Source organism: Orcinus orca, chromosome 3 (genome assembly GCF_937001465.1).
Source record: "Orcinus orca chromosome 3, mOrcOrc1.1, whole genome shotgun sequence".
Classification (NCBI taxonomy): Eukaryota; Metazoa; Chordata; class Mammalia; order Artiodactyla; family Delphinidae; genus Orcinus; species Orcinus orca.
Window position 1 is genome coordinate 124,450,697 of NC_064561.1, and position 27,022 is coordinate 124,477,718.

The 27,022-nt window shown below is 41.5% G+C and overlaps 1 protein-coding gene across 7 annotated transcripts in view; it reads right to left on the minus strand.

Moving 5' to 3' along the window:
- PDE8B (phosphodiesterase 8B) overlaps positions 1 to 27,022 on the minus strand; it is a 385,418-nt gene that overhangs the window by 122,531 nt on the left and 235,865 nt on the right. For all 7 annotated transcript variants that reach the window (XM_049707740.1, XM_049707742.1, XM_049707743.1 and 4 more), the window contains 4 exons: positions 15,082 to 15,272; positions 11,522 to 11,581; positions 9,416 to 9,473; positions 262 to 350 (listed from right to left, as the gene is read on the minus strand). In XM_049707740.1, the coding sequence (XP_049563697.1) occupies positions 262 to 350; positions 9,416 to 9,473; positions 11,522 to 11,581; positions 15,082 to 15,272 (398 nt within the window). The remainder of the gene's footprint in view (positions 1 to 261; positions 351 to 9,415; positions 9,474 to 11,521; positions 11,582 to 15,081; positions 15,273 to 27,022) is intronic.

Sequence of the window (27,022 nt, forward strand, 5' to 3'; positions counted from 1 at the left end):
TAAACAGTACTTTTCCTAGTGTATAATTTTAAAACTGCTGTAAATAGTGGAAAATACTGTCAAAAGAAGAAACACCTCCAATTTATTTCATTATACCAATGGGCTCCCAGTTTAGACTCTGCCATTTACCAGCTACGGTTACTTGTTCAACAGCTTCAGAATCCCTGGGATTCCGCTAAGAACCAGTGAACCTCAGCCTGAGGACAGACAAGCTTTGCTACAGAATGGTTAACCTTGTATTCATCCTATTTTGCTACATACCTTAACTTGAACTGTGAGCGAACTTCCCCATGTTCTATTTGAATCAGTTCATTATAGCAAGCAATTATGCTGCTATTCTCCATAAATCTCTGGAAAAAAAAGCAAAGGTAATACATAAGACATATACAATTACTTCTTAAATAGTCAAAGAAGCTTAACAGTTTCTCCAACCTCAGGTAACTCTGTTATATAAGACAACTAGTAGGTAAGATGAGATTAAATAAAACAGTTGTCAAGTGTTTGAAATGCTTGTTTAAATGTATAACAAACAAGACAGCAGAAACATTGCATAGTTATTTATAACAAAGGTGGGAAAAACATTATTAACACTCACAGGAAAATAAACACACAAGGGATAGAACACCTCCCCCAGCCTTGCTAATTACTGAAACACCTGTGCTTCTGTTGCACTAAGGAAAGTCTTCTAAAACCTGAGCCTAGATGTGTTCAGGGCATACCACACTACGAGTGATGTCTTCTGGTGGGGAGAGGCAGTCTTTGCTTCCTCCCTCATCTTCTGAGTGCCTAACGCATCCTGCCTCTTCTCATGTCTGTCTGACTGTCTGTCTGTCTGTCTCTCTCACATACACACACACACACTCTCTTCCTTACATCTAGCATGGATGGCTTCTCCCTGTGGAATATCTGAGAAGCTCCCTGACTTTCCCTGTGCCTCTGGTCCCCACCAGCCCAGGAGGAAGCTGGGAAGGGCTAAGGACAGAGGGGGAACCATGAACACACACAGAGGGAAATACTTTCTATTTACAAAGCAAAGTTAAACATGGTGATGTTCTGGTTCAGCTTCTGGATGGGTGGAGATGATGTGTCAGTCTGTAACTGAGCTCTGAGTGGTGTTAGCTGATGCTTCATGAAGTACAAAAAAGGATCTGTGATAAAATAAGTCTTTGAAAAGGTTGGGATAAACAGTTTCCCTTGTTTTAAAACGAAAACCTCAGAAGTAAACTTTTGTTGACTAAGTCTAATTTATTTGCCTTAGGCTTTTATTATGCCTCTGTGTCTATGTGTGTAGGTATATATTTTATATGTATATATTTATATATATATAAAATCATTCTATATTTTCACTTTCATATTTACGTAGTAACGTTTTTCCTTTTTGCCTTTTTATTTTATTTATTTATTTAACATCTTTATTGGACTATAATTGTTTTACAATGTTGTGTTAGTTTCTGCTGTATAAAAAAGTGAATCAGCTATACATATACATATATCCCCGTAACCCCTCCCTGTAGCGTCTCCCTCCCACCCTCCCTATCCCACCACTCTAGGTGGTCACAAAGCACTGAGCTGATCTCCCTATGCTATGTGGCTGCTTCCCACTAGCTATTTTACATCTGGTAGTGTATATATGTCAATGCCACTCTTTCACTTCATCCCAGCTTATCCTTCCCCCTCCCCGTGTCCTCGAGTCCATTCCCTACATCTGCATCTTTATTCCTGTCCGGACCCTAGGTTCGTCAGAACCAATTTTTTTTTTTTAGATTCCACATATATGTGTTAGCATACGGTATTTGTTTTTCTCTTTCTGACTTCTCTCTGTATGACAGAGTCTAGGTCCATCCACCTCACTACAAATAACTCACTCAATTTCGTTTCTTTTTATGGCTGAGTAATATTCCATTGCATATATGTGCTACATCTTCTTCATCCTTTCATCTGCCGATGGACACTTAGGTTGATTCCATGACCTGGCTGTTGTAAATAGAGATGCAATGAACACTGTGGTACATGACTTTTTTTTTTTTCTTTTTTGCAGAACACGGGCCTATCACTGTTGTGGCCTCTCCCATTGTGGAGCACAGGCTCTGGACGCGCAGGCTCAGAGGCCATGGCTCACGGGCCCAGCCACTCAGCGGCATGTGGGATCTTCCCAGACCAGGACACGAACCCGTGTCCCCTGCATCAGCAGGCGGACTCTCAACCACTGCGCCACCAGGGAAGCCCTACTTCTTCTTTTTTTATTTGGATTCCTTTTCTTTCTTTTTCTTCTCTGATTGCTGTGGCTAAAACTTCCAAAACTGTGTTGAATTTTGTCAACAGCTTTTTCTGCATCTATTGAGATGATCATATGGCTTTTCTCCTTCAGTTTGTTAATATTGTTTATCACATTGATTGATTTGCATATATTGAAGAATCCTTGCATTCCTGGGATAAACCCCACTTGATCATGGTGTATGATCCTTCTAATGTGCTGTTGGATTCTGTTTGCTAGTATTTTGTTGAGGATTTTTGCATCTGTGTTCATCAGTGATATTGGCCTATAGTTTTCTTTTTTTGTGAACACCTTTGTCTGGTTTGGGTATCAGGATGATGACGGCCTCATGGAATGAGTTTGGGAGTGTTCCTCCCTCTGCTATATTTTGGGAAGACTTTGAGAAGTTTTGGTGTTAGCTCTCCTCTAAATGTTTGATAGAATTTGCCTGTGAAGCCATCAGGTCCTGGGCTTTTGTTCATTGGAAGATTTTTAATCACAGTGCTTGTGATTTTTAATTTCAGTGCCTGTGATTGGTCTGTTTATATTTTCAATTTCTTCCTGGTTCAGTCTCAGAAGGTTGTGCTAAGAATTTGTACATTGCTTCCAGGTTGTCCATTTTATTGGCATAGAGTTGCTTGTAGTAATCTCTCATGATCTTTTGTATTTCTGCAGTGTCAGTTGTTACTTCTCCTTTTTCATTTCTAATTCTATTGATTTGAGTCTTCTCTGTTTTTTTCTTCATGAGTCTGGTTAATGGTTTATCAATTTTGTTTATCTTCTCAAAGAAACAGCTTTTACTTTTATTGATCTTTGCTATTGTTTCCTTCATTTCTTTTTCATTTATTTCTGAGCTCATCTTTATGATTTCTTTCCTTCTGCTAACTTTGGGGTTTTTTTGTTCTTCTTTCTCCAATTGCTTTAGGTGTAAGGTGAGATTGTTTATTTGAGATGTTTCTTGTTTCTTAGGGTAGGATTGTATTGCTATAAACTTCCCTCTTAGGACTGCTTTTGCTGCATCTCGTAGGTGTTGGGTTGTTGTGTTTTCATTTCTTTCTAGGTATTTATGATTCCCTATTTGATTTCTTCAGTGATCTCTTGGGTATTTAGTAGTGTACTGTTCCACCTCCGTGTGTTTGTATTTTTTACAGATTTTTTCCTGTAATTGATACCTAGTCTCATAGCATTGTGGTCGGAAGAGATACTTGATACGATTTCAATTTTCTTATATTTACCAAGGCTTGATTTGTGACCCAAGATATGATCTATCCTGGAGAATGTTTCATAAGCACTTGAAAGTGTATTCTGTTGTTTTTGGATGGAATGTCCTATAAATATCAATTAATTCCATCTTGTTTAATATGTCATTTAAAGCTTGTGTTTCCTTATTTATTTTCATTTTGGATGATCTGTCCATCGGTGAAAGTGGGGTGTTAAAGTCCCCTACTATTATTGTGTTACTGGAGATTTCCCCTTTGGCTGTTAGCATTTGCCTTATGTATTGAGGTTCTCCTATGTTGGGTGCATAAATATTTACAATTGTTATATTTTCTTCTTGGATTGATCCCTTAATCATTATGTAGTATCCTTCTTTGTCTCTTGTAATAGTCTTTGTTTTAAAGTCTATTATGTCTGATATAAGAATTGCTACTCCAGCTTTCTTTTGATTTCCATTTGCATGGAATATCTTTTTCCATCCCTCACTTTCAGTCTGTATGTGTCCCTCAGTCTGAAGTGAGTCTCTTGTAAACAGCATATATACCCGACCTGTTTTTGTATTCATTCAGCCAGTGTGTGTCTTTTGGTTGGAGCATTTAATCCATTTACATGTAAGGTAGTTATCGATATGTATGTTCGTATTACCTTTTTCTTAATTGTCTGGGGTTTGTTATTGTAGATCTTTTCCTTCTCCTGTGTTTCCTGCCTAGAGAAGTTCCCTTAGCATTTGTTGTAAAGCTGGTTTGGTGGTGCTGAATTCTTAAGCTTTTGCTTGTCTGTAAACCTTTTAATTTCTCCGTCGAATCTGAATGAGATCCTTGCTGGGTAGAGTAATCGTGGTTGTAGGTTTTTCCCTTTCATCACTTTAAATATGTCCTGCCACTCCATTCTGGCTTGCAGAGTTTCTGCTGAAGATCAGCTGTTAACCTTATGGGGATTCCATGTATGTTAATTGTTGCTTTTCCCTTGCTGCTTTAAATATTTTTTCTTTGTATTTAATTTTGATAGTTTGATTAATATGTGTCTTGGCATGTTTCTCCTTGGATTTATCCTGTATGGGACTCTCTGAGCTTCCTGGACTTGATTGACTGTTTCCTTACCAATATTAGGCAAGTTTTCAACTATAATCTATTCAAATATTTTCTCAGTCCCTTTCTTTTTCTCTTCGTCTTCTGGGACCCCTATAATTCGAATGCTGGTGCGTTAAATGTTTTCCCAGTGGTCTCTGAGGCTTTCCTCAATTCTTTTTTCTTTATTCTGCTCTGCAGTAGTTGTTTCCATTATTTTATCTTCCAGGTCACTTATCTGTTCTTCTGCCTCGGTTATTCTGCTATTGATTCCTTCTAGAGAATTTTTAATTTCATTTATTGTGTTGTTCATCATTGTTTGTTTGTTGTTTAGTTCTTTTAGGTCTTGTTAAATGTTTCTTGTATTTTCTCCATTCTATTTCCAAGATTTTGGATCATCTTTACAATCATTGCTCTGAATTCTTTCTCAGGTAGACAGCCTATTTCCTCTCCATTTGTTTGGTCTGGTGGGTTTTTATCTTGCTCCTTCATCTGCTGCATATTTCTCTGTCTTCTCATTTTGCTTAGCTTACTGTGTCTGGGGTCTCCTTTTCACAGGGTGCAGGTTCGTAGTTCCCATTTTTTTTGGTGTCTGTCCCCAGTGGGTAAGGTTGGTTCAGTGGCTCGTGTAGGCTTCCTGGTGGAAGGTACTGGTACCTGTGTTCTGGTGAATGAGGCTGGATCTTGTCTTTCTGGTAGGCAGGACCATGTCTGATGGTGTGTTTTGGGGTGTCTGTGAACATATTATGATTTTAGGCAGCATCTCTGCTAGTGGGTGGGGTTGTGCTCCTGTCTTGCTAGTTGTTCGGCATGGGGTGTTCAGCACTGGAGTTTGCTGGTTGTTGGATGGAGCTGGGTCTTAGCGTTGAGATGGAGATCTCTGGGACAGCTCTCGTCGACTGCTATTACGTGGTGCCGGGAGGTCTCTCGTGGTCCAATGTCCTGAACTCGGCTCTCCCACCTCAGAGGCTCAGGCCTGACAGCCAGCTGGAGCACCAAGACCCTTTTGGGAAGTCTGAGGTCTTCTGCCAGTGTTCAGTAGGTGTTCTGTAGGAGTTGTTCCACATGTAGACGTATTTTGTTTGTTTGTTTGTTTGTTGCGTATGTGGGCCTCTCACTGTTGTGGCCTCTCCCGTTGTGGAGCACAGGCTCCGGACGCGCAGGCTCAGCAGCCATGGCTCACGGGCCCAGCTGCTCCGCGGCATGTGGGATCTTCCCGGACCGGGACACGAACCCGTGTCCCCTGCATCGGCAGGCGGACTCTCAACCACTGCGCCACCAGGGAAGCCCTGTAGATGTATTTTTGATGTATTTGTGGGGAGGAAGGTGATCTCCACGTCTTACTCCTCTGCCATCTTGAAGGTCCTACCGTAATTTTTTATAATTCTTATTTTTCTTTAGGTCTCCTAAGAACTTCCAGTGCGGTGAAGATCAGCCTTCTGTTAGGTGATGGTTTCTAAACATTGGAGCACTTTGTTTGCACATAAGTGGCACTCAGTAAGTGTTTTGTAGACTAAGGGCAGTGGGAAAATATTTTGGGAAGTTTTTAGACTATCACTAACCCCGAAATCTGAAATAAATTGAGTGAACCAAGGACAGTGGTCTTCAAACTTCAACATGCTAAGAATAACCTGGGTGCTTGGTTTAAAATGCAGCTTCCTGGGCCCCACTTCCAGAAACGTAGGCAGGTGTCTTTAGTACAGGATTTCTCCATATGCTTGGGTGCGATGCTGCTAACATGCACTGTACTTTCTCAGGGGCAAGAGGAGGAGAATCAGAGTCTTCACTGATTTTCCACACTTACTCGACCACAGAAGCCTTTTGTCATGGACACCTATTAAAAGCTTTGGGACACTAGCGTTCCATGGAACACTTTGGGAAACGTGACTTTGGTGGACCCGGCATGAAGTTGGGAGTTAAACACCAAGTATTTGCATCTTGACTTCATATGAGTATGAGCTCTGCAAGGTAGTCATTTTGAGCCTGTTTCCTCCTCTGCAAAAATGGAGAAAATACCAAACCTCTCATCTGTAGATGAGGATCAAGTCAGTCCCCTAGAATGGAGCCCGACAAATAATAAACCTTGGTTCTCCACTTCTTCCTCCACACAACGTCTCTCCAGGGAGGAACTGTGTCTGACGGCCATATCCCCGACACGCCTAGCACACCACCTTGCACAGAGTAAGTGCTCCATGAAGACTTGCTGAATGAACTTGTAAACATCATTCCAAATAGCAAAGGGGTACACAAAGGCTCATACAAAAACAAGCTGCAATCGCCCTTTGCTAAGATGCTCTTTCTAAAAACTCAGAGTGGGCTGAGCACCATGCAGTCGGCCACTCAGGCACAGCTAGAGCGGCTTCAAGAGGAGCTGCTCTGGGATATTTGATGGTTCGATGTGTTCCTGGATCCCCACTCAGGGACCCATCAACTGAGGTACTGGTCAATTAGCTAGTAACACAGAGCCGAGTTTCAGCAGATGATTTAATACCATCACAACAACTCAGAGATGGGAAACAACTTCACAGAAGGCAAGAAGAATAGCTGGCATATTTGGAAGGGTGTTTGGGTAGAAAGTTGCCAGAGACAAGATTTTGCCCAAAAAAAGGAGACCAGCCACCTGGAGAGCAGCCTCAGCCGATTCTGTGCCACTGTAACTCAGGAGGGAAAGCCTGTTAGGTGTGGCATGCTTCTCTCGGAAAGAGCCCCAACTCCTTGGGGGCAACCTGACCTGGCTGGCAAATGGCCTTGATCAGACCCAGCACTAAAGACTACCAGGTGGCCCCTGACAGGTACTGTTTTTCATGCTTCCACAAAGGGCTTTACTCACCATGGCTGCCTGCAAAAAGCAGCATCATATCAAGACAGAGAAACGAAACCTTCCAGAGCAGCACAGACAGGTTACAAAAAAGAATAAAAAGGAACAATGGTATTGTCCCTCCTAAATTCACTTAATAGCGTTTGCACCCAAACAGGGCAGATGTCTCTCCTAAGCTTTTCTGTGAGTAGACGTGCAATCTTAGCCCCCCAGACAAGACGCTATCACTCCTAATGACACCAATCTCCACACCAGTTGGTCAGAGGCAGGATTGGTGAACTAAAAGCTGAATTCCAAAAGGGCACTCAACAGCACCTATGGCAACGGGGGCTCATGGCCATAACCCACGGCGTGTCTTGCCTGCGTCAGCCCCAGCCCCTCCACAGGTCATGTGGAGAACCTCCATGCTCACATTCTGAGAGGCCCTGCCTCAGATGTGAAGGACAGCCTTGGGCTGAGGTGCATGGGTGGTCAACGTTACATGGAAGATTTATGAAAACTGAGTAATTTTAAGTCATTCCTCAGAAAATGAGTAAGTAAAGAAAAGACGTCCCAGCCACACGACTTCTTGGATGACTTTCCTTTTGCAGCTCTCCATTCCGAAACTCAGAAGCATTGTCTCGTTAAGCTGTGGCAAGCACGCCAGAACGGCGTCTGGAACCGAGTGCCAGCCTCTGAGAGATGCGATGACGGACAGGAGGGAAGTGATACTGCTGACCGGAAACATTCATTTCTATCACACTTGTGAACCGCAGCACTGCCTTCAACGTTTTATACAGCACTGCTGCTTCTCCACGGAAGCACACCAAAGCACAAAACAACTGCATCCCGTGGGCAATTTCTGCTTCTCTGTGATTGACAATAAACAAGGGATCTTTTTGAATCCAGAGTAGCCAACCACCATTGCTTAAAGCATCCAAAGGAATTTTCATAATTCACAAGGCACTGGCAGTCTCCTATTTTTGAAGGAAAAGGATGCATCACACCATCTATTTGAGATTCAGATTACTCCTATCAAAAGACCTTGAGATACCAGGTAAACCTAGTTATTTAGGTTGTTGGTAAGTCTCCTTAATCAATCTCAATCTTCTAGTTGAGTATCAGGGTCAAAGAACTTTTCTTTGCTGATGTTTTTGGTTTAAACCAAGAGTTCACAAGATGCCACAAGTCACTTGCTTGAGTTTAAATTACCCGCAAAAGTTGCCCAAGTCAACTGTGACCGCTACCTTATTTTTTCCAAAGGGTAATCTTTTATTTTTTTAATAGAAGAAATATACGCTTGTTATTTAAAAAATTCAAGCATATAAAGTGAGGTCCTCCACAATTTCTCTGTAAGGATTTGTAATATTTTAATATTGTGAAATACATTTCCTTTCAACAGTCATGTTTTGATTATCTTTCTCCACCCCTTTTCTGCTCTCTTTCAAATCCATCATGTTGTTTTCTGTTTGCATGCACACGGCCTCACCTCCAACCAAACCTTCAGACTGCCCTTACCCTGAGATACTGGGTAAGCCTAGGTATTTAGTTTGTTAAGTTTCCTTGGAGTAATCAGTCTTCATCCCCAAGTTGAATATCAGTGTTATTCATGTAGTTGTCACTCAGAATTTTTCTCTGCTGACATTTATGGCTTCAATGAGGAGTTCCCAAGATGCTATTGCTGTCATGGGCCTGTCCCCAGGGTGTAAGCTGTGGCTGGGCCCTTGATGAACACAGAGCCCTGGGTGCCGATCTGGTGGACTAACTATACGTAATCACACACATACACGCTAACTGACCGGACTGATTTAAATGAGATTACTTTGGGACTAGAGAATTTCGACCTGATATAAGAAGACAGGTTTTTTACATCATTACATATCTGTAGCTAAGATATATGAAGTTATGAGAGAAAAAGGAAAAAAGCCTGACCAGCAGGTGCTCGTCACCATCCCATGAGAACAACTGCTTCCTTTCCCTCACAGTTCTGGGGCTGAATGCCTATAACAGTATGCTTAGCTGTTTGGCTAAGGTTAGGTATCTGTAACTGAGAGAGGTGCTAGTTCATCTTTTACATACCCGGTTGAAGCCTGCGTGCAGAAGAGGGAGGACTGAGGCCTCTTCATAGTCGCCGGATCTGTAGCAAAGCAGAAAATGTGGTCACTCAGCAGATATACAAACTGGATTCCTCACACTGGAACTCGGAGAGCGCAAGGCAAGCAGGGAGACGGCTGTGAGGGTGCCTTCCTGCCCAGCACATGCCCGCAGGGTGCACCTGCCTTGTAAGAACCCAGACTCCCACGTCCGCCTTCAGGTGCAGAAAGAACACAGACAGTAGAAGGAACTCCAGCAGTGTGCGTGAAAGGTGCACACGACAGGCCCTCTCCAGCTCTGGGCTCCTTGGGAGTTGGAGCAAATGTACCGGAGCAGTTCCCATAAAGGGACAAGGAAGGTGCAACGCTCATCCCAGAGACCACTGTCCTCTTTGAGATCCCCAAACCTTCTGGAAGCACGACTCCCACCCCAAGACTTAGGTGGGTCCAACTCTCAGGAAGACAACTGGCATTAGAGGCTGCAGCACCCCAGAGCCAATGGGGAAGAAGTGTCATCAGGAAAGCCAAGTGAGAAGGGAAGAAGACAGAAATTGATTACTGGCACTCATCTTGGGAGGTTTCCTACACTGAGCCTGCAGTTGGGTCTCAGAACTTCAGTTTGAATACAAGGACAGGGTGGGGGTCAGCTGGTCATGAAGTCATGCTGTAGCTCTGCTGCCACCTTTATGAGAAACGGTGTCCCCAAGACAGCGAGCAAGTAGCATGGCGTACATACCTTAGAAAACAGGGAAGAAAAATGGGACGATGGGGACTGGGTGGAGAAGCAGAAAGAGAACAGGAAGAGAAATCCCAGTGCCTATTTGTGGCATTACCTGTGGCATTTTCCCAGCAGGGAAAAGCTGTTCTCCCTACCCCCTGTCCTCCTTAGGAACTCAAGGTTCTACCCTCTCTGAACAATAATCAGTAGGGGCACAAAAGGGCTCCAAGGGTATTAATAATGTTCTATTTCATAAGCTGAGTGGCACAAGCAGCATTAATTTTATTATTAACTTCCTCTATAAATGAAATACTTAAAAAATAGGGGAAAAAAGTGAAAAATAATAACAAGACACAGCAAGCCATTAACTTGTCAAGGACAAGTACACATGAATAAGAAAAAAAATGAATGTTTTGTCTTGGGCCCATGGAATCAGCCAGGCTTGGGGAAATGCTGTGTGGCTTGGTACCCTTCTGGTACCCATGTCAAGACCCTAAGACCCTGTTAAGAGCTCACATCCCCAGAAGATAAAATATAAGCAAGAGGGCTGAAGAAGGCTAGTCTCACATCTCGGTTCCCCTCGCTCTTTCTTGCTGAGATCCCATCCCCCACCAAGATGGCAAGATGGTAAGAAACCAATGGGACAGTTTCTTCACTTTCCTGGGCCAAGAGCCTGTGGTAGGTGTCCAAGTGAAGAGACACAGCTCCTATCAAGAGACTCAAGGAGCAGCAGGTGAGGAGAAGTCTTGGTTAGGGCAAGACTTGGAAGCCAGGATTTCCCACTGTTCCAATATGGCTTTGGAATGGATATTTCAAATCTCCCCTGGGCGGGGCCTGCCTGAGGGAGGCTGAAACTCTGAGTTGCTGGCCTGTCAGCTCCTTCAGGGCAGAATCTGTGCCAATCACCACAGTGGGGCCATCCTCCTGTCCTGCTTCTAGCCACATAACAGTCCTGCACGATCCTTTTCTTGCGGTGGCTTTAGCGCCTGCTCTCATGCTATAATCTGTTTCTTCTTAAGTGAAAAAAATAAGCATTCTCCTATCTCTTTTCTTCAAAGAGAAAAGATAAGCGGGAACGATGTTCTCTCCAGACCTCCTCCTCCCCAGATTCTCTACTCATTTCCAGCATATAATGAGTAACCATTTTTTTCTTGAAGTGTGTATGTGCTGACAGAAATTAGAGACGGTAAAGAGAAAAATCCAAATATTTCTAGAAACTTGCAAAACAAAGAAAATCCCAAGTAAGATCTAAGGTTGTTGCTGTGAGGCCAAAGACCTCCCCCTTGCTTTGCCAGCTCAAAGGCTGAATTACAACAGACCAATGTTTCAGGAGGAAGAGTAGTATTCCCAGCTGGGAACGGGAGGTGAGCTTACGCTTGTGAAACCACCGCAAGAATCACCGTGTGCTCCGAGGGATTTGTGGCCCGGATCGACCTGCAAGGAGAAAGCTCCAAGTCAAACCAGTGATTACGCCTTGTTCCGTTACCAGAATACAGGACTTCTTCACAGTGAAAATGGCACAAAATCAAATGTCCCTGTAAAGAAGAAGTCTGAAAACACATGGAAAACAACAAAAAAAGATGCCCTTGTGGATTAGGACAATCTCTTTCTTTTACTAAAAAAAAAAAAAAAAAAATTTTTAACTCCCAGGCAATTCTCCAGTAGGTCAGACCTGCCAATTTTCCACTTCAAAAACTGGCAAATTCCACTTAACTTCCATGTTTTCTGATTGAAATTCCACTCTGCAAGAAAATTGGCAGTCCTACAATTCTCTAGTTATCAATTTGTACTTGGGGAGCTAACTGGGATGGATCTTTTTTTCTTTTAAAATAGTAGATAGTTCAGAAAGTTGCCCTTAGAAGGACTGCTGGCAGATGGACGTACACGTGCAGGTTAAGGTCTTTTAAAAATTTCACAAAGAGCCATCTCAATTTTCCAGTTGTACTGTTATTTGTGCTCAAATACTTTAAACAACTGAGTCATCAACTAGGGCTGAGAAATGGTCAACACAGTAACTGTCACTATAATGATATTTGTTGTACCATGACCGCCTGTCTATAATTTGTTTATTCCCTAGGAATTTAATAGGGTTAAAATATGTAAGGATATAGAATTTTGAGGTCCATGATGCCAGAAAATGTGCTATGCTGCAGCTCAGATTCTGGATTATTTTGGTCAGGGGTCATGAGTTGGATGAACTCTTAATAAAGGGCCACATGCTTGAGTCTTAGTACAAATAAGCATGTTTGTTTCCATCCATCTCCTTGGTCTGACCTCTCTTTATTTCAAGATCCCTCAGAAGGGAACCAACACCTCTAAGAACAGAGGGCTGAGGAATTTGTGAAACAACCTGTATTTGTTTCTTTCTAGCTACTGGCATTTCTGCCCCTCTCCCTTCTTTTTTTTTTTTTTTTTTTTTTTTTTGGCGGTACGTGGGCCTCTCACTGTTGTGGCCTCTCCCGTTGCGGAGCACAGGCTCTGGACGCGCAGGCTCAGCGGTCATGGCTCATGGGCCCAGGTGCTCCGCGGCATGTGGGATCCTCCCAGACTGGGGCACGAACCCGTGTCCCCTGCATTGGCAGGCGGACTCTCAACCACTGCACCACCAGGGAAGCCCCCCTCTCCATTTTAAGGTGTATGCATTACTGCTCCCCCAGGGACAGCCAGCTCATACGGCTTCATCCTCTTTGACTAAATTTCTTCACCTTTCTCTAAAAATGTACCTTCCCCATGTCCTATTCCTTGAGACCTCACTCTATGTGAGTAGAAGGCTCAAGAAAAGACCAGCTGCTGTCTTCCTGGGAAATGAAGGTTCCCCTTGTGGATAAATGGTATTTGAACGAGCTCCTTTGGAGAGATGCCTGAACTCACTATGGGCAGCAGGGGTAATGCCAGCCCAGACCACTTCCCACTCAGCCACCCTACCCCCTACCACGTCCTGGTAACATGAAGCTACACTTATCTCCTACTTAGGAGCCTACTGAAATCTCAGCAGAAATACCAGGTGCACCTAATGAAAAAAAATGTACAGAGTTTCAGAGGTGCGCTCTCATCTCTAGGGAGATGCTAAACACCTCTCACCTTCCTTCAGCCTCTTCCACCCCCAGGAGGTGTCATGGGTACACTGCTGGGCTGCATTCTAAGGGGTGGGGCTTAGGCAAGAGAAAACATGTTATGAACATAACTGGGCTGGAGCTCACGCTTGCTTAGCTTCTTTTGAGATTGGCTTCTGTGTTTTAGGTCCCTTCCTGCTGCTGACCTCTTCTCTCTCATTCCTCCAAAGGAACTGGTGTGGCCAGAGAGACCTGGACCTCTTCCTGGTTGAGAGGACTAAGGGGGAGCTGGGCACAGGTGAGGCCAGGGTCCAAGGAAGCATGCTAAGCTAAGGTCCAGTCCAGCTCAAAAACCAGAGATCTTGGGCCATAGATGACAATGAAGAAGGCACATCTGCTGGGAATGCATCCCCACTCATCTTAGGGAAGGTGTGCTGGCAGTCCAGCATTCAGGAATCTCACCATCCTCAATGTGACTGGTAACAGTCGGTAAACGTACCAGCAGATACACAACCTGGCTTCTGAACTGCACTGATGCCCCACTGTTTTTCTGTGCAGCTAAGACAAACATTCACTCATCAGGAAACAAAACTACATTTCTTCATATTCAAGGAAGATTACGAAGCTTACCTGCTAACTGGGGCCTTTGCCTGAATTAAAAGAATTCTTCCTATTCATTTCTTCTTTTTACATCTGAAGCCTGTCTTAAATCATTCTATATATGCACAAAGGATTGTACTATTTCTACTACAAAATCATGTAAGAAGAGTAAGTGGAGACCAAGAAAAAGCAGACCTGCTTAATTATAAGAGACCCAATTCTAGCCTGAAAATCATTTTATACACACACATGCACACATACACACGCACATATATATATATATATATACATACACATGTATCTATTTCTTAACACTAAAAATACCCCAATATTTTGTGACACATTTTAGTATTACATACTTAAATAGGCAAATGTTTCTATGCAGGAAGATAGGATTATTTGGGACCAGTAAGACATTATAAAAAAGGTTCCTTAAGAAAGTTTCTTCTTTGGAAAACTGAAAATGGTCCAAGAATAGCAAGGTGGTGCCGTGACGAGAAACTTCTCTTAACGCACTAATTCCTTGTCAGGGTACCAAAGGGTCTAAGGAACCATTTCCCTACCTTTCATTTCACTTGCTAATATTCAAGACAATTCCAGCTCCATACGTATTTGGAGTTGGTCCTGGTCTAGCATTTAATTAGTGACCTCTTCCCATCCAGCTTCAAAGCATTCCGCTTGTGCTAAATGGATCAGTTCATCCAGAGCGAACTCTGATGACTGCATTTGTTTATGAACAGGCAAGCATTTCCTCCCCAGAGCACAAGCATTTCTGTAAACAAGCAGGGGGTTTGGATCCCTGGAAGATTTTCTGCTGCTGCAGAGTAGCTGCCTTCCCTCCACGACTGCTGTAGAATCCACCCATCTGTGTCAGGCAGAGAAAAATGGTCTATTTCACACATTTCTGATGTTCATTTTGGGACAGAATAATTAAGATTAAAATATCTGGTGTAAATCCAAACTCTATCTCTGTAACAAGAACTGTGTGAATTTCAATTTTTCTTTTTGGTGAAACATGAGCCATACTCAAGGGGAGAAAACACCCTGAAGTTTTCAGTGGAGACTAGCTCACACCTCTAAATTCATCGGAACTCAAATGTGGAGAAATAGAAAAGGCCATAGGAGGAGCTACCGCCTTCACCACAGAAATCTGTATATACTACTTAGAAACATCAACACATATTTTAGAAATATGTGGGCTAGAACTAAAGACATCTTTAAATGAATTTCATTTTAAGCTGTTAAGTGGACATTTACTACATATTAACATATCTAAGGTACCTGCACACTGCTTCTGCATCAAAGTTTCGAGTTTGTCTGTGGTCGATCACAATAATCTCATGATGTTTATCTAGAAAGCATTCCAGGGCTGACTCCGGAGTCCGAGCAATATTACATCTGTAACCGGCTCTGTCACAGGCCCACCAGAATCCATCACTCTGACTGTCTTCCTTTGCAAAGATCAGCAAAACCTGGAACACAAAGAAAAGAGAATCTTGACAGTAATCATCATCCTTAGAGAGTAGTACTGTATGCTAAAACATATATATGGAATTTAAGAAAAAAACATGTCATGAAGAACCTAGGGGTAAGACAGGAATAAAGACACAGACCTACTAGAGAATGGGCTTGAGGATATGGGGAGGGGGAAGGGTGAGCTGTGACAAAGCGAGAGAGTGGCATGGACATATGTACACTACCAAGCGTAAAATAGACAGCTAGTGGGAAGAAGCCGCATAGCACAGGGAGATCAACTCGGTGCTTTGTGACCACCTAGAGGGGTGGGATAGGGAGGGTGGGAGGGAGCGAGACGTAAGACGGAAGAGATATGGGAACATATGTATATGTATAACTGATTCACTTTGTTATAAAGCAGAAACTAACACACCATTGTAAAGCAATTACACGCCAATAAAGATGTAAAAAAAAACAGAAAATAAATTTTTTTTTAAAATTAAAGAAAATAAAAAAATAAATAAACAGTCAAAAAAAAAAAAGCGGGCCTACAAGATACTGGTTTAAAATGCAGCCTCTGGAGAGAAGCTACCTGGGTTCAAATCCCAGCTGGTCCACTGATTCTAGGGTGTCTTTGAACAAGGTAGTTCATCTCTTCAGCCTACAGCTTCTCCAATGTCAGATGTGCTAAGAACAGTGCCCTGTAAGCTAGCTATGAGGCCTGAGTGAGCACAGAATACATGGTCCATCGCTCTGCTGGTGGTTGTTACCCATGTGTAATTTCCTAACTGGCTTTGTTTTTAAATAGACTGAGCACTATGAAAATAGGCTAATCAACACAAGTTAGACTATGATTCACGTACACACATATTTGGGGCCAGGGCAGCTGGTGTTCGTCTCAAGGTACCTGGCCACCTCTCTAAACTTAGCACTTAAATCCTTATCCAGACACAGAAGGGACGGGAACTCAAAACAATCTCAAAAACTAATTCCAACACCTAGCGTTTGCCAAATCTAGAGAGAACAATTGTGAAATGTGAAGCTATTGGAGCTAAGGTGAGGAAACGTGCCTCTTTTTTCTTCATTGAAAAGTGAAGCCCCGCTCCCTGGAAAGAAGGTAGCCATACTTCCCACCATGTTACCCTCTTCATTCCCTGGGCTCTGGGACCCAGATTCCCTGGTGGCCAGAAAGCCAGAGATGGCGATACCACCACCTGAACTTGTTCATTTATTCATTTGTGGTCTATCTTCCCCACTAGAATTGAGCTCCAGGACAGCAAGGACCTGCCTGTCTTGTTCCTGCTGTGACCCCCTGCTGGTCAGCACTTACTATCTGAGTGAAAGGAGGGTTTCTGCAAAATGTAAGAGGGTTTTTACTGTCAATTGGAATAAAACTACGTCACAGCAATAGGTCTAATAAGAAATACATATAATAATCTCAAGATATTGATAAGGCATTTAATATTCTTCACCAACCACTTCTGGTTTAAACAGTTAGGAACAGAAGGGAAGTTTCTGGTCCTTTAAGCCCATAGCCAATGCCATTCTTCATGATGAAATTCTGAATGTGTTTCATTTAAAGTCAGAAACAAGACAAACTGTCCAATAATTACCACTACATTTTAAAAATGCTTCATTAATTGACAATACATAGAAAAACAGAAACAACAGTATAATTACCCTCATGTACCCATCACTCGGCTTCAGCAATAACCAACTCCTGGCCAATCTAGCTTCAATTCTCTCCCTAGCCACTTTCCGACTCCTGTATCAGCTTGCAGTAAATCCCACATATTTCATCCATATGCATCTATTAAAGACTCTTTTCTAAAAACAAAAAAAGAAACCACACCACCATTTCATACCTAAACCTCTCCAATAATTCCTTACCGTTAAACGTCTGAATGTATGATAAATGTCATTTGTTCTACACTGTTTGAATCATTTCCTGTTTTCTCAAATGCCATGTTTCCAGAAGAGAAATAATATTTTTCAGTATGATTTTGACATTTACTTCTTAGCACATGGCTTGAAATCACATGCCAGTAACACATGAGGCAGCCACACTTATTAACGGCTCACTCCGGGCACGGGTCTGTCACTCCTCAGGTCAGTCTATCCCCCAAAACCTCAGCTACAGAGCTACTTCTAGGAAGAAACGGGAGGTGGCTCTTCCAAGAGAAGTGAGGGGCTCAGCCTTGTGGATCTTGAGAGTGAAAAGAAAGCCTTCAAACAGAACTGTTAACAATGGCGCTACAATGAAAAAAATCAGGTAGAATAAACTGGCTTGTACAAAAAGTCACTAGCCCTTTACTTGATGTAGCTGTGGCATTAGCATGAGAAACTCAATAAGCAAAGCCTAGAAGTCAGAAAAGGTGACAGAACTTCTTCTCTCATCTGTCTGGCTGAACTACGATTGCTAAGCAAGAATCTCAACACTTTATATTTCCTTTATACCATTTATGCCTCAATATTTGACGAATGCAATAAGAACCTAACTGTATTCCCATATTGGACATTGCTACAGTTATTAATCTCATGTCTTAGATGTCCTTAAAAGACGGGAGTGCTCCACTTTGGGAAAAATAAAGTCATTATTCAAGTATTTCCTGAGCACCTACTATGTGCCAGCACCTACCATGTACCTACTATGTTTTTAATTGCTTGGAGTACGCTGATGAACAAAATAAAGACCTCTTGCATTGTAGGGGTAAAGAAACAAACAACAGGCATGAGAAATAAGCAAATGATATGGAATGTTAAAAGTGGTAAGTGCTAGGTAAAGACAGTAGGGTTGAGTAAGAGGGATCCAGAGTGGGTGCTGGGACCAGTATTAAGTCAGGTGGTTAGGGTAAGCCTCACCGAGAAAGTGACATGTGAGCAAATGCCTGAAGGAAATGAAGAAGTCAAGTTGATAACTGAAGAAAAAGCATTACACAAAGAGGGACCAGATCCACTGGTTCCTATAGTGGGACTCATGCCTAATGTGTTCAAGGAACTCAAGGAAGCCAGTGTGACAGAGAGGAGTGTGAGCTGGTGGGAGAGGAAGTGGAGCTCACAGCAGAGGGCTCGATCTTGGTAATGCCTGGTTTAGGAACTTACACCAGATTTCACTTGGAAACTTAAAAACCAATTCAAAGTGGGGAGTTGCATTAATTATGCCTCGTTAATTTTGATACTTCTGATGCTTTGACATCTGGAGCCTTGATGACCCTGGAGGGATGCCCCAGAGGGATAACCAATTCTCCAACCCCTAGAGAAAGCAAATGACTTGCCTAGGAACGCACTTTTCATATGCAAACCAATCCAGTCCGTACTCCTACCACCTCTATCACTTGCTAACCCTCTGGACCACTATCTACCTGCTCTAATCACTGCAGTGCCAGGCACCAGACAACTAGGGACAGCCCTTCTGCCCAACACTCTTCTGGAATGATTCAAACTAGCTAAACCTGTCTACCCTGCTTTCCCTGCCTCACAGCTTCCCACAGAAACCACAGTCAAGGCTCTGGCCCACATTTTCCCCTTTAGGCTCCCTGCCTCCAATCAACCTTAGTGCTTTCTCTCTGTGGTCCTGCACTGACCGCCCTTCCTCTCAGAAACTGTAACAAACTATCTTTCAGTGACAGTCTCTCCTAATCTGTTGGCCTCCCACTACCTGAATAAAAATTAAAATCTACATATTGAAACAAGAGTATTTATATTACAAGAGTACTCACTAGAAAATCTCTCTAGGTAGTATTCAAAATTTTTTCCATTTATAAAAAAGTAATTCAGAAAGACTACTTTTCAATAATCCAACTCCTAAGCAAAGTGAAAATCTATGGGAATTAAAAAACTATATATATATTTTAGAGTAAAGTACTATAGTAATCAGTTTTTTTAAGGTCTGCCTATCTCTGGAAAGTTCTATCTTCTTTAGGAAAGCAACCCACCCAAGTAACCAAAGCTGTACTCTCTGTCCCCATCTCCTAGGCCACAGCTGGACTAATAATGTTGTTTCCGGGAATTTGAAATGTGAACAGAGAGACACAGAGGCTGGGAATTAGGACCCGTGGCTCATTAATAGTAGAGATACTGAAGGAAGAAGCTTAAATCCCTTCTGTCAAAATACTCAGAGAGGGCTCATTGTCACCCTTTCTAAGCCATGGCTTTTCAACTCTTCCTTGGATTCTGAAAAAGAAAACACACTATCTATTTCTTACTCATTTACTATTTTGTGTAAGACAGCTGTTACTTAAAACCAAAGAACATAACCCCTCAAAAGCCTTTTGTGATATAGTCCCTCTTCAGATTTATCATTCCATGTATCAATATTTAGTTTCTTTGTCAAACATGTCAGTTTGTAAATGTTTATGGACCATTCACTGAGGCAAATCCCGTAAAATGATTTTGTAAAATATATTTTAAAAAATAATTAATAAAAGCATATAGCTGAACTTAATTTATAAAGAGTAAAAACTGACTCTTACTTGCTCTAAATAGTATGTGGAACATTCCTTCAAAGAATACTTTTGATGACCTATCATGCAAGATGTTAAGAACTGAGAGTAAGAAGCTGACAGAGACAACCATAGTCCAGTCTCTACCCCTAGGACGCAAGCAGGGGAGAGGTTCAGGTAAGCAGATAAGTACAAGAGAAGCTCTAATAAGCAGTGACCAAAGACAGAGCAAGGACATGGCAACCAGGGAAAGAATCTAGGCACAGGAGAACGGGAAGAAGGAAGTGGTTTTGTTACATCAACCTCACTGTACTGTTGTAAACACAGCGAAAGAGAAGATTAAAAGCAGATCTGGGGTGAAGCCTGGGGCAATGAGGAAACATCTACTTCTGGAGCAGATCTTGGCCAGTTTGGGCTTTGTCCAGGATCAGAACACAAACACAGGCAGTGCTCACTTTGCATGGCAGTGTCAGACCACATAAATGACCACGCAAAGCAATCTTAATGAAGCATGGTAAAAACGGCGGTTCCATGACATTTCGAAATTTTGTCAAAACATAAAAAACTTTTATTGTTGGTTCTAAATGTATAGCGAAATGAAAAATGTAAAATTAATATTTATTCAGTGCACTTACTTTAAAACATCAGAAACTGTGAATTTAAAAAAATGTTTAAGCTTATTGAGTAGTTTGAACAGCGCTTGCCTTCTTCCAGTTGTATAAATTATGATACAGAATGAGCCTCTTTCTACGCCTTGGTGAACTATAAACTCTTAAGTTTGGATCAGCTTCCAACATTTTATCCTCTGTACTTTCAATGTCATGAAATGTCCCCAGAGTTCCTTTAATTACTGTGCAGTTTTTTGTTGGCATCACTTCATCTTTTTCGTCACAACCATTTTCTTCATTTAGCTCAATAAACTTGCATTGATTAACTTCCTCTGGCAACCCTCTAGAACTCACAGGCAGCAGTGTCAACATTGCCAGTCAGCTTTCTTCTCTAACTCCATTTACATTGCTGTTTCACTTCCAGCATTATTGCTTTCCATTCCTTTGCTACACTTTCGTCTTTGTGGGCTAGCTCCTTCTTTCAATGATACACTTATATATACAAAATATATATATTTTGTAATGCCGTGTGAGTTATCACGGAGAGATAAAGGGGTGACACAACTGCACACTCTGCTGTCTGTGCTAGAACAGGTAGAGACTTCAAAAAAAGTGATGTGGTTCGTCACTGCACAGGCTGCACATTTGTTATTTATGTAATGACTTGTGGACTGAAGAACTAGCAGCAAAGTTTGCACTTGATGCAATCATCACAATTAAAACACCAATGTGACTGCAATCGTTGGGCCTGGTGTTATTTAGTCCTGGAACTGTGCAAAGCCAGGGCTACCTGTACAGCTTTTCAAACGTAGCTATGAATACCTCAAACTACCATGCAGGGTCTCCCTCTATTTCTACCTACACCTTCTTAGAACCACAAAGTTTATTTATTTATTTGTTTTTATTTTTGGCTGTGTTGGGTCTTTGTTGCTGTGCGAGGACTTTCTCTAGTTGCGGTGAGCAGGGGCTACTCTTTGTTGCAGTGCGCAGGCTTCTCATTGTCATGGCTTCTCTTTGTTGTGGAGCACAGGCCCTAGGCGCGCGGGCTTCAGTAGTTGTGGCACGTGGGCTCAGTAGTTGTGGCTCGCAGGCTCTAGAGCCCAGGCGCAGTAGTTGTGGCACATCGGCTTAGTTGCTCCGTGGCATGTGGGATCTTCCTGGACTAGGGCTTGAACCTGCATCCCCTGCATTGGCAGGTGGATTCTTAACCACTGCGCCACCAGGGAATTCCGGAACCACAAAGTTTAATTCATCTTTCAACCCAAGCCAGAATAATGAAGTAAGGGATGACCCAGAGAATGAAGTGTAAGAGGCTGCAGGGGGTAGCACTCAGATCCCGGGGGACTTGGGGCGGGCGGTCCTAGTGGCCATGACAAGGACAGGGACCATGACTCTCAGGAGTTCTCAGAGCAGGAAGGGACTCTGGGGGTGATCCATCAACCTCCAATCAACAGATGAGTTCAGCAACTTCCCTAAGCAGAGCAGCAGCACAGCTGGACCCACAATTCCCAGCTCCTCCTTCAGTAATCTTTCCTGATGTCCTCTTGCTGTGCTAAAAGTACTGTAACCATTCCTTTGACATGTTTTTTCAAGAAAGTACTGAAAACTATCTTTTTGAGGACAGCAATAAGCGGTCTTTGATAGCTAAGTGAGTATGAAACTATATTCTCTGGTGAAGGCTAATTATGAAAAAGATGAAAAAATAAAACCCTAGCTTTTCCTTAACTTGAAGACAATGTAAGTGTTCGTTATTATTAGTGTTCTTTCTAGAAAGTGTGTGTCTACATGTCTCCAAATGGATCATCAACGTCTACTATTAAACATCTAACTTTCAGAATACTTGGTTTGGCTTTAAGCAAAAGCCAGGTTAACAAGTAGCTTCTAGAGTAGATCACATATATATCTACATCATACTAAACAGCTGGCCAATCTGATCATAGGTGGGGTCGATTCAGTTGGAAAAAAATGGTTTGGGAGCTTTCCTCAAATGTCCCTAAGAAAGTAATGCTAATACGTCTTGTTTAATACATCTTTTTGGTGATCTGATGTTAACTAAACTCTGAAATTTGCACACACTGGAACTATGCAAAGTAAGGGCTTTGTCGAGCAGCTACAGTTTAATGAGAATTTAAGGGCCAGCCATGACACTGAAAGGACTTTAAACATACTATCTCATTTAATAACCCTTCACAACTCTTTCGAGTTGGGCATCATCCCCACTTACAGACGTGGAGACTGAGATATGGGATGATTAAGAGACACGCCCACAGCCACACAACTAACAAGATTTGAACTGAGGTTGGCTGGACCCCTGAGCCTGGGCAATCATTAAGTAACGTACTCTATTTTACCCCCAAAATATTGGCCCAAAACCCCTAACAACTCTGTGATTCCATGAAATTGGCTGGGCCAGGTACAGGACCTGACTTGGTACCAGCAGTAAGGACAGACAGGAGGGGAGATGCTGACCACAGCAAGTTACTGAGTCTGAACACCTCCATCACTCGGTCATTTCATTTACTATGTGAAGAACAGCTTCCCACAAGGCCAAAGGATCTCCAACATAAAGTCTCCAATATATAATGGTTCCAGAAAAAAATCCATGTCCACACAACATAGAAGTTTAAGTTTTAAAGGAAAGTGCTGTCTTGCTGGGAAAACGCTTAGGCCAGAGCAGTGAAGATCTGTTTCCAAGTCCAGTCGGAAAGCTCTGTGAGGGGCAGGGGCGACAGCACTCTAAGCAGAGACAATTCCACACACGGGGAAGTAAATATGCTCCAGGCATTGATGAAGAAAAGACCTCTTGATTTTCAGATGGTATCATGCTGATAAAAATCTATTGCCTCATAATATTTCCCCCTTTTTTTTTTTTTTTTTTTTTTTGCTAAGACTGGAAAACATTCCCTGCTGTGGGTCACAGGCACTCACCCAGGAGAGCTGTCCTCTACAATACGACGAGGCACGTCCACCCGCTCCACTCCCAACAGCACTCCCACCAGGCCACATCACACCTCCTGGTCTCTACACGGGAGCAAATTTCCCCTGGTGACCTCAGAAATGCACCGTCAAAAGCAACCACATCCTGGAATATGCTTGTCAAGTAAGTTCCTCCCAAGTCCTAAGCGTTACGGTTGATGTAGTTAACATTTTCGGCATGACAGTGAAGTTACAGAGTAGATATTTTTCTCCAAGAAAAAGAAAATTACAGAATTTTGCTCCAAGAAAAAAAAAAATTTAAAAACTAAGGTTCTAGGCCATTTTGAAGACAGTTGCAATGGTAGTATCAGAAGCACAAGAACACTTGACTAGATATCTCTGCCTTTCAAGTTAGAATGTAGTAGACAATAAAACCAGCCAGCCAGACTCCCTGGGTGGTCAGGGGTCATTGTTCGGCCCCATTCCCCTGCAGCACCTGGTGCAGAGCCTTGAGCACATGGGTACTCCACAGACTCGAACTGGATGGATCAGTGAGTGAAATTACATTTGAATGAGACCCAGAAGTAAAGACATCCTTGGTTCTAAGTTGAGCTTATTATTTTTTTAAAAAAGAGTCTCTTAATTATTCTGTCCCTCATTCACAGAGGGACTCTTGACCACTTGTATCTGCTGTCATGGGGGCCAAACTCATGTGACAGGAACGAGGCAGGGTACACGGTAGCAGTGGAAACACTCCACCTCTTATGCTGGGTGGTGGGTTCACGGCATTAGTTTTACTATTATATTTCATAGCTTATGAGCACGAATTTAAAATGTCCGTTATGTTTTAACATACCAAATAGAATAAGTCCAAAATTACAGACAATTGTTTTTGTGATGAGGGAGTGAGTCCGTTATGGGATATCTAAATACTGCAAAGGACTATATCGTATTTGAGAGGATAGAAATACAGTACACTTGGGACTTTGTTATAAAATTTGACTGCTAAACATATTAAAAACAAGCTAAGGGTAACCACTAAAATAGAAGCGTAACCTACAGTTTCTAAAACAGAGAAAATAAAAGGTAATTCTGAAAACTATGTCAACTTAACAAAAAGTAGAAATATGAGAAAAAGAGTAACAAATAGAAAATCAAGACTAATTGTATCAGTAATCACACTCAGTGTAACAAGATTACACTCACTTATTAAAGTCAGATTATCAGAATAGGTTTTAGAAAAATAAAACTATGTGCTCCTTATAAGAGGGATATTTAACATAAAGTTATAAATAAAACCGAAAATGAAAAGACAGAAAAAGATAGACCAGGAAAATATTAACCAAAGAAAGCTTGTCCAGCCATATTACCAACAAATAAAATAGAAATTAAGGCAAAAGTTTAAAGAGGGAAACTACATAATAATAAAAGGATCAGTCACCAAGAACACACAACAATCTAGAACTTGGATGTACATTAACATGACAGACTCAAAACATAAGAAAATATTAAGAAATATTGAGGATATTGACATATCCATTACAATAGAAACTAACAGAACACAAAAAATTAAGATAGAGATGATTTGAATAGCATCATTAATAAAGTTGAATTAATTTCACAGATATAGAAACCTGTATTCCAGAAATAGAGATACATCTTTTTTAAAGTTTTTGTGGAAAATTTCAAAACTGGCTACATTATTGGCTACCAAACAAGTTGCAACAAGTATGAAAGAATCAGGCATCAGGTAATTCAATGGAGCAAGGAATACACAGTCATTTCAACAAATGGAGCTGCTCCTTCAACATGGAAGGAAAAAGAGGCTTGACCTCTTTATTCCACCATACATAAAAATGAACTTGAGATAGATTATAGATCTAAAATTAAAATTTAACAATAAAGTTTCTAGAAGAAAACGAGAAATAATCTTCAACCTGGGATTAAGGATTCATAGACCACAGAAAGTAATAACCATAAAAGGAGTGATAAATTAGACTATATCAAAACTAAAATTTTTGCTCAAAATCCAAGTTTGTGAAAATGAAGACAGGAGCCACACATTGGAAGAAAATATTTTCAAAATCTGATAAAGGACTTGGGACAAGAATATATACAGAATTCCCACAACTCAGTAGTTTTTTAAAAGTCAACCCAACTAAAAATGGGCAGAAGACTTAACTAAACATTCACAGAAGATTTTAAAAATGGCCAATCAGCGAACAACATTATTAGTCATGGAGAAATGCAAATTTAACTTACCGTAAGATAGAACTACTCACCTACTAGATGAGCTAAAATTAAGAGACTGAAACAAACATTACCAAGGATTTGAAGTAATAAGAACTCACATTGCTTGTAGGAATGTAAAATCGTACAACCACTTTGAGAAAAGATCTGGATATATCTTATAAATAGTGTCTAAACACACTATTGTTTTGAAGGTTCTAGCAGGACAATCAGGCTAACAAAATAAAAGGCATTCAGATTGGGAAGAAAGTAGTAATGTTATGATCCTGTATATAGAAAATCCTAAAGAATTCACACAAAAATGTAAAAGCTAATAAATGAGTTCAATCAATATACAAAAATAAATATATTTCTATCCACTAGCAATGAACAACCCAAAAACTGAAAGTAAGGAAACAATTCCATTTGTCATAGCATCAAAAAGAATAAAATATTTCAGGAATAAATTTAACAAAAATATAAAACACTACACTAAAAACTACAAGACATTGGTGAAAGAAGTTAAAGAAAATCTAAATAAATGGAAAGACATCTTATGTTAATGGACTGGAAGACAAAATGGTTAACACAGTAATATTCCCAAATTGATCCACAGGTTTAATGCAATCACTATCAAAATCCCAGCTGGTCCCCCTCACTCCCCAAATTAACAAGCTGGTCCTGAAATTCATATGAAGATTCAAGGGACCCAGACAGCAAAAACAACCTTGAAAGATAAGAAAGTTGGGAGACTCACACTTCAAAGCTACAGAAATCAAGATAGTGTGGTACTGGCATAGGACAGACATATATCAATGGAATAGAAATAAGAATCCAGAAATAAACGCTCACAATCATGGTCAGCTGATTTTAGAAAAACATGCCAAGACAATTCAATGGGGAAAGAATATTCTTTTTAACAAATGCTGCTGCACAACTAGATATCCACATAACAAAAGAATGAAGCCCTACCTCACACCACATACAAAAGTTAAATCAAAATGGATCATAGAGCTAAATATAAGAGCTACAACTATAAAACTCTTAGAAGAAAACAAAGGAGTAACACTTTGTGACCTTAGATTAGGCGATAGATTCTTAGGTACGACACTAAATGATAAAGAAAAATTTCAGAATGATGCCTGCTGCCTGACACCTCTCAAATAAAGTTTAAAATATTCAAGACAAAGTAAATATTAATGGATACATGGGACTTCCCTGGTGGTCCGGTGGTTAAGAATCTGCCTTCCAATGCAGGGGACACGGGTTCAATCCCTGGTCGGGGAACTAAGATCCCACATGCCGCAGGGCAACTAAGCCTGTGTGCCACAACTACAGAGCCCGCGTGCCGCAACTACAGAGCCTACACGCCACAACTACAGAGCCCATGCACCACAACTAGAGAGCCCATGCGCCATGACTACTAAGCCCGCACATTCTGAAGCCTGTGCACCACAACTAGAGAGAAGCCCGTGTACTGCAACGAAAGATCCCACGTGCTGCAACAAAAGATCCCGTGTGCCGCAACCAAGACCCAATGCAGCCAAAAATAAATAAATAATTTTTTAAAAT